The sequence below is a fragment of the Myiozetetes cayanensis genome, unplaced genomic scaffold (assembly GCF_022539395.1).
Source record: "Myiozetetes cayanensis isolate MyiCay16 unplaced genomic scaffold, myiCay2020 scf24, whole genome shotgun sequence".
Lineage (NCBI taxonomy): Eukaryota > Metazoa > Chordata > Aves > Passeriformes > Tyrannidae > Myiozetetes > Myiozetetes cayanensis.
The window spans coordinates 536,466-544,738 of NW_026087456.1; the positions used below are offsets into that span (position 1 = coordinate 536,466).

General features: G+C 48.5%; 1 protein-coding gene across 2 annotated transcripts; it reads left to right on the forward strand.

Annotated features, from left to right (window-relative positions):
- Nucleotides 1-1,920: 1,920 nt before the first annotated feature.
- Nucleotides 1,921-6,785, forward strand: LOC126642680 (uncharacterized). Of its 2 annotated transcripts, XM_050320525.1 has the most exons (7): nucleotides 1,921-2,044; nucleotides 2,523-2,765; nucleotides 3,637-3,696; nucleotides 4,328-4,459; nucleotides 5,237-5,383; nucleotides 6,165-6,225; nucleotides 6,367-6,785. In XM_050320525.1, the coding sequence occupies exons 2-7, from the start codon at nucleotides 2,601-2,603 to the stop codon at nucleotides 6,468-6,470; spliced, it is 669 nt and encodes a 222-aa protein (XP_050176482.1). In that variant the 5' UTR covers nucleotides 1,921-2,044; nucleotides 2,523-2,600; the 3' UTR covers nucleotides 6,471-6,785. The 2 variants fall into 2 exon arrangements, with proteins under 2 accessions (XP_050176482.1, XP_050176481.1); XM_050320524.1 differs by lacking the exon at nucleotides 1,921-2,044 and having other exon boundaries at nucleotides 2,628-3,696.
- The last annotated feature ends 1,488 nt before the right edge of the window (nucleotides 6,786-8,273 follow it).

An 8,273-nucleotide genomic window follows, 5' to 3' on the forward strand; every position in this document is an offset into this window, starting at 1 on the left:
ATTTGGAAGAACATCCTCCTTGTATGTGCCAAAGCGTCTTTTAACAGTTGTGTTTTAAGACGCGTGAATGTGCACTGGTGTGTTTTTCTCTGAGGCAGTAGGATGTGCAGCAGTCGTGCCTTCCAGGCAGGTGACCTACTCCTGTCTCCTAATTCCATTTACACGTCCTGCTGGGTGAGTGGTGAGGAAAGGGACAGCGCTTTCAGTGCTGCCCTGCCTTCCTCAGTGCTTCAGTGCCCGCCTTGCTGTCTTCTGTAGGTTTATTCACACCTGCTGTGATCTTGGTCTCTCATGCCTGTGTGCAGTGCTGTGCCCTCCCCTTTCTACAGAGGGGATGTTTGGACCCCCTGTAGTGTCAGAGATGCAGAGAGGACTTGTTTGGCCTTGACACTGCCACTTGAACCTTCACAGTCCTTGAACTGGAAGGATGGGTGCTTGAGGTGTATTTGCAAGCTGTGTGGGAAATGACACTGGGATTGTGGATGGTGCCATGGGCTGGCTTCACCCAAACTGGCTGTGTTCCAGTCCTACACCGGTGTAATAACCCACTGCGGAGATGCAGTGAGTTTATTTAAAGAAATGATACCTAACCTGTGAATTGATTTCTTAAAAATGTTTAAGGGGCAGGCAGGCTTTAGTGCCATGCTTGTTAGGATTTGGCTGGAGGTGCCTGGGTGGGAGAGAATCATAGAATCATCCAGGTTGGAGGAGACCCTCGAGATCACCCAGTCCAACCATCCCACCCAGCACTACCACTGTACCACCCAAACCACTAAACAGTATTACCCAATGCCACATGTCTCTTACATGCCTCCAGCAATGGTGACTCCACTGCCTCCCTGGGCAACCTTTTCCAATGCCAGACCACCCTAACAGTAGGGGGAAAAAAAATTATTATCTAATCTGAATCTCCCCTGTCTCAGCTTAAGGCCATTTACTCTGGTCCTCCTGCTGCAGGCATGGTAAGAAGAGACCAACCCCACCTCCCTACAGCCTCCTTTCAGGGAGTTGTAGAGAACAGTGAGGTCCCCCCTGAGCCTCCTCTTCTCCAGGCTAGACAAACTCGGCTCCCTCAGCCCTTCCTCATAAGACATGTTTTCTAGACCCTTCACAAGCCTTGTTGTCCTTCTCTGAACACACTCCAACGCCTCGGTGTCCTTTTTAAAGTGAGGGGCCCAAAACTTAACACAGCACTCGAGGTGTGGCCTCGCCAGTGCCAAGTACAGGGGGATGATCACTTCCCTGGTCCTACTAGCCACACTTGCTGATACAGGTCAGGATGCCATGGGCCTTCTTGGCCACCTGGGCACACTGCTGGCTCAGTTCTGTCAAATAGCACCCCCCAGTCCCCTTCTGTTGAACAGCCCAGGATTCTGTGCTGTTTCCAATGGAAAGTGGGCACTGACATGCCAGGGGAGAGCCTTTGCCTGTCAGTCCAAACAAACTGATCACGTAAGTCATTAACAGCACACATAGAGAGGGTTTAATGGAATCTTACAATCACAAAACGGTTTAGATTGGAAGGGGGACCTCTAAGATCATCTAGTTCCAGCCCTCTCTCATGGGCAGGGACTCCTTTCACTAAACCAGGTGAAATCACAAAGCCCCATTCAGCCCGGCCTTAAAACACTTCCAAGGGATGGGACATCCAACAGACTTCCCAGGCAACCTGTACGGGCTTCCCCAGCGCACAGTGCTGTGCACGCGTGTGCCGTGAGAAGCAGCACTTAAGGCTGCAGCTGGTGTGTGGGGGGGGAAAATTGCTATCGAGAAGGGATGGGTGGAGTGCCCGGTCCCGGCAGCCCAGCAGTGCCCGGGGCAGCCCGCGGTCCCGCCCGGGGCCGGGGCGGGGGCGGCCGCTCCCTGCGGAGGGCGAGGCGAGGCGGGCGGAGCAGGATCAGCCCCGTCCCTGCACGGCACCCGGCCGGCACTGCGGAGGCTCTCCCGGCCTCGCCGGGGCTCTTTCTCGCCCGGAAAACACTCGGGACTCTTTTCGCCCCCCTGGAAGCGGAGCCGGAGCTTTCCCGGTCCCTGCCCGGCGCAGGTGAGGGCGCAGCGGCGCCTCCCGACCGGCGGGGAGCGGGACGGGACACGGCAGGACACGGTAACGCAGGGCTTGAGCCGCCCCCGGACGGGGCGTTCGGTGACCGGCACCAGCGAGGGGGGAGAGATGGGGCTCTGCTTTCCTGGCGCTCTCCTGGAGAGGTGCGGAGCTTAACTTCGGAATGGAACAGACCCCGGGCAGCGCCCCGCGCCGCTCCGGGCAGCAGAAACCCCGCAGGGAAGAGGACAGCGGCGGAGGTGGCGGTCTCACCTTCCTCTCCAGAAGCGTCAGGAGCGGTGTCCTGGGAACCTGCCAGGCAGCACGCCCAGGGATTTCCCAAAGGGCCGCTCACCTTTGGTCGCTGTCACCGTTGGCCCAGACAGATGAACTCTGTCCTCCTGGTACAGGTCCTGCGCACCAGCCGGTGGTGCCCCCCGGGTGCTGATGCTCCTGTTCCTTCTCTTTCTCTCCTGCCTAGGAAAAGCTCTTCTTCCTCCCCTGGAAGGCCACTGCGCCGCTTGCCAGCCTCTGTGATTTATGTGTGACTCGGAGCAGAATGGATCGCTATCGATACTTCATCTTCAACCAGAGGAACATGGTGGTGCTGGGGATGTTCCAGATAGCCCTCAGCACGGTGTGCGTCGTCAGCGGGTTCATAGATAGCATTTTCAGAACAGAGTCTCAGCTGGGCAGAACCAGAGCTCCAATTTGGGCTGGGATGGTAAAGTTGTACTGTATTTTCTGTGCTTTTTTTCCACCCACTGCTGTCTTCTAGCACTCATATTGGGAGTAGGAGGGAAGCCAGGATTTCTTGCCAGCTGTTCTCTGGTTTTCTGCTTTGAACCCACTTAAAGTTTCCTTATCATGATATAGGCAGAAGAGCGCAAGCAGACTTCCCTCTGAAGGAGCTAAATTAAATTCATTTCTACTGGATAACGTAGGAAATGGGGCATAGTGACAAGTGACAGGGGTTTTGTTGCAGAAGCATGGTGACCACAGAGAAGCCACCAAAGATGAGGAGGGGAACACTTTGTCCTCACGTCAGGTAGATGAACATCTGGGTGATGATCTGTGTCCCACAGCGCAGTGCCCCTAATCCTCTGTACTGCAGCAGGGAGCAGGCAGTGGAGGTCCCTGCTCCCGGGCGTTCAGGACCCTGATGTTACCCTGCTGAGCCACACTGCAAGGAAATCGTGCTGAAGAGCTCTCTTCAGTCCAGAGGCTGCCCATCTCCTTCCAATAATTCCTTTCTGTCCTCTGCAAGAGGCGTGTGGACTTGGGAAAACAGTGCACATTTTTAGCGCTTTAAATCAGCCTTATTCCATCAGTTTCATTATTTAGGCAGAGCCATAAAGCTCCGGTCTGAGGTGGCAAGGCCATGGGGAAAGCAGGTGTGTAAGATGCATGTCATGTACGTCCTGGAGATGCTGCAGAGGAAAACAGAAGAAATGAGCAATTCTCTTCCCATTTCTGACCCAACAGTTACTGGAATCCAAGCCTTGAAAACAAGGGCTTTTCATCTACGCTGTAGTAGTTTATCTTTGGAATCTGATACTGGTCTTCCAGTTACCAGCTGCTTTTGTGCTCCACAGGTGATGGGGGTCCCAGGCGTGCTGGCTTTGTTCTCCTCTCAGAGGAAGAATCCAATCCTTGTAAGCTGGAGGGGTGGATGGGTGGTTGTGTGTGTATGGGGCGGGGGCAAGATGTTGGGGCAAACAAAAACTATTTGAGTAGGGAGTGAGCTGACTGGTCCTTCTGCAGGATTAAGAGCCTATTTCTTTGAGTCTACATGCAGAAGAGCTGCTGTGTTCATAAGCAAAAGGAGGATGCAGTGTTACCTTGCTTTCTGCTGCAGCAGACAGGCACTGGGTCTAATAACAAGCAAAAATCTGTAAAAACACTTGGTTTTGAATGCTTTTCTTTTGGTGGTCCTTCATGTTGTTAAGGAATGTTTACACTAAAATAGGAAACAAAGGCTTGCATTTTCTGGGCAGGTCTCTCCTGCCATGCAAACCCTAAGGGGGGATATTGTATATAAATACAAGATCTCTAAGGACAGAGTCTTGGGGTAGCACCTGTGATTAAGATTTGGCACTCAGCTGTAGCTCAGAAATTCGGTATCCTGGAAACCTTTTACTTGTTTGTGTTTGGCTTCCTAGTGACTGTTGCTACTGGGTATGTTGTAGTTTTATGGGAGGTCAAAGGTTAGTAATTGTAATGCTTGCTAGTACATTTGCCATAGGATAGCTTTAATTCTTTTTCTCCCTAAAATTCTCTGTCTAGGTGAATGTACTGATAGTTGCTTCCATAATCTCTTGTGTTGCCATCCTCATCGTAATAGGTTACAGCTCCTTTACGCTGAACTATGGTGAAGAGGAGGAGCTGAGTTCTGCCCCTGTCCATGTTATCCACACTGTAAGTATTGATACCATGATTATTTCTAGGGAACTTGACACCCTTAATCTGCAAACAGTACCAGGAACAACTTACAGACAGAACCAGACTTCCAGGAGGTGTGCACACTAGGCCGGGTTAGCTGCTATTGCTTCTGAGAGCAAAAGGGTGTGGATTGAGCCATGAAAAAACACTCATGCTGCTCATGAAAAGGTGCTGACTCTATCCCTGGCCTGGCTTGAATCCTTTCCAGCATGCACTTTAGGTGATAAAGTTACAGCAGTTTCAGGTCAGCTGGTTAAACCTGGGTGTTATTTCAAGTGTATCCTCCTCAGTAAAGCGGAAGAGAGGGAATGAGTTAGCCCTTTTATGCCTCAAATCTGGTACAAGCAATGGCTCTCTGTGGGGGTGAAGGCATCCCAGGTAGATGAAGCTGATCATGAGTTACTGCAGGACAAATCAAAATGTCAGGCTGCTAAGGTGCAGGACAGCAAGAAGACAATTCTCATTTTCATTGTGAAAAAGAGCAGCCATTCCTTGGGTGTCTACTCATGGTTAAAGCTATTTACAAACCTGATGCCATTGCACAGCATCTCCCATTTAAACAGAAGCCTTATTCCTTGTTCTGTTGAGGGTCACACTTGTCCTCCAGAACACAGAAAGAAAAGCCTTTAATAACACTGACTACAAATCAATCTCCTACGATGCAATCTCAGCGTTCTTGCAGTCATTAGATTATTTTTGGTGGAGAGTTTCACTTTTCGAATGTGACTTTAACATCTCTTTTTCTGTTTGCAGAGGTTCATACTCAGTAAGGTAGTCAAGGGTGCTAACATAGCCATGCTGGCTGCATCTATCTGCAGTGCCTTTTTCGTGCTGGCCATGGTTTACCTGGGGTGCCGGAGCCTTCCACGCTGCTCCTGCTACGACAGTGTGACTGGGATGGTGAGTGAGGAGGCCAGGGCACAAGTTTGTTTCTACTGAGGGTGAGTGGGAGGGGGAGGAACAGGGGAGAAGATGTGTTTCTCTTCTCTTTAAACCTAGTCTCAGCTCTACCTCAGTCACCCAGGGCTAATTCTAAGAAATTAAGTGGATGTTAGAAGAGGTTTATACTTCTTAATTTTTTTTTCTTTTACTACTTCCCTCTTATTTATAGTCTAACATAAGACTTAACATAAGTTATCTCTGTTTTCCAAACCATTTTTGCTACTGTGGTCCCAGTTCCTATGAGTTCCTCAAAAACTGCTCCTTAAACCAACAATTGCTCCTGATACAGTATTTCAAAGACTCACTGGTACTTACACACTAGAACTTCAAATTCAACAATAAAAATATCTCCTGTACTGTGTGTGAAGTGTAGGGGGGATGATGACGTGCCACATTTACTGCTGATTTATAAGGACTCTGCCTCAAGTGATGGGGCACAGGCTGTGGGTCTCTGCTAAGTGAGCTCAGTAAATACCAGCTACTTCTCTGCTAGGGTAATTCTATGCTGTGTTATTAAACATGCACCTCTGATCATCTGATTTGGTAAGGAAATAATGGGTCCAGGCCACGAGGCAGCTGTCCTTGACTCAAGACACTAAGTGGGTAACGTGAGGTTGCTGTAAACTTTCAAGCTAAAACTTGTTAGGAGGAGTAGAATGCACAGACTTTTAAAAGGAATTCATGTGTATCTTGAACAAATTCACAGATGAGGTATTTGATGGTGCTGTTTCTCTCACAGGAATGGTTGCAACCTACTGAGGACCAAAATCAGGCTGTGGAAATGGTTTGTGCTGTACAAAGTGAGTACCCCAGGGATGTGGAAGGAACATCCTGAAAAAGCTTTACATCCCAGGCCAAAATCCTCATAACCAAAAGGAACTCAGGATTTTGTGCAGGTGTCTACACCAGGTTTAATGGTTTCCTCTTCCCTCCCCACACAGGTCCTGGGGACAGGATTTCCAACTTCCCAGATCGGTTTCCAGCCCAGGATGTGGATGCAGAGGAAGACACATCCAAACCTCCACCATATATCAGACTGACTTGAGAAAGTGGTCGAACATTTTGTTCAAACGTGGCAGGAGAGACGTAACAAGCTCTTAATCTTTAAAGATGGTTATGCACTTTTCCTTGGCCTCTTGAAAAGCACACACAGAAGGAGAGAACTATTGAATGCCAAACATTCAGCAGAGACCACAGTGCAGAGAAGATCCTCAAGTGGTTTTGGACGTTCAGACTTTGTATAGTTAAAATACCTCATTGCCTCTGGAAAGCGTGAGCATTTTTTTCCTCCGGCTTTTGTACTTAAATCATGTTTTATTTCACTAGAACTCATCGGGCAGTTTGTGTAGCAGTGCTAGCCTTAGGCATTTAAATATTAAATACAATTGACTTTTTTTCAACTGCTGTCTCGATTTCTCCCTCTTACCAAGTGAATTATTTGGATGATATGATACCCGGAGAAGAATAACGAAGGACCCACTTCATCAGTGAGCTTCAGAGTGTTTTCCTTGTCTTCTTGGCAGGAGTAGGGGCAGGGCAGGTTTTTGATGTGAAGCCTTGACAATGCCATTCAGGTACCTCTGTGAGAGTCTGGATTCTGAGAGGTGTAAATGTGTCAGTACAATCAGTTTCAGTGCTGAAGTGTAATGCTAGAGTATGGTAGGAACTGGAGCTGCAGTAACTCCTCTTACAGAGTCACTTACAAATACTCTGAATTCAGTTCAGGTTTTTCTATTTTGACTTTGGAGACTGAAAGCTTAAAAGAAATGCTTATTTTGGGGCTGTTCTGCTAAAATTTATCACAGATCTGGACCAAGGTCTTCCTTTGTAGTTTCTCTTAAGGGACCTCTCAGTCCTCTAGAGCAAGGACCTAGAGCTTCCAGTCAGCTTCTGTCATCTCCTGAACTACATGAAATTCCCATATGTACTTCATGATTCGCTTTTAGGTGAATATCAAGTGTTTATCTTGCCTGCATGCTCTGAGCATGAAGTGGTAGATGGCTTACCCTGTGACGCAGATTAACACAGCATTTGAACAGGGCTTGGAAAGTAAGTTCCCATCTTGAGAAAGTGCAGTAGTAGGATAAGTCCTGCCCACCATGAGGCATGTAATTCCAGGAATGACCTCAGATAAGATTTATCTTATTACGTCATATAAAGTGCCTTTCATGCTCCCAAGAGGAAAGTTGTTCTGGATTTTTTTTTTCTAGAGACTGAAATTTTTTTCATCACTAAACTAAAAATGTCAGGTTTAGATTAGATACTAGGAAGAAATTCTTCACTGTGAAGGTGATGAGGCACTGGCACAGGTTGCCCAGGGGAGCTGTGGATGCCCCATCCCTGGAATTGTTCAAGGATGGGGCTTTGAGCAACTTGGTCTACTGGAAGGTGTCCCTGCCCATGGCAGGGGGGGCAGAATGAGATGATCATTAAGGTCACTTCCAAACCACACTATGATGATTCTAGGAAGATGTTTTACACTTTTTATTGTAATCTTGAACAGAAAAATACTTAAACCTGCATATTGAGGAAGTCCCAGTGGACTCTGTCTGTGTTATTGACTTTAACCATTAAGAGTATTCATGGTTGGGACTATAAAGAAAGGTACTCAGATCAAGAGAGCAGCCCTAAGCACCAGCATCCTTCCCCAGCCCTCCTCAGGTCACACAGTGCTTCCTCTGCTGCCTGGCTTCATCCAGGGGAGCTGTCCCCATGTCTGGGTGCTTGGGCCAGCAGCTTATCTTGGGGCTGCAGGTCCTACTCTGGCAGCTGGAGGCTTGACTGCATGGCACAGAAAGCCGAAATCTTTCTGGCTTTGGCTCTAAATACCTTCATGTGTTTGCCTATA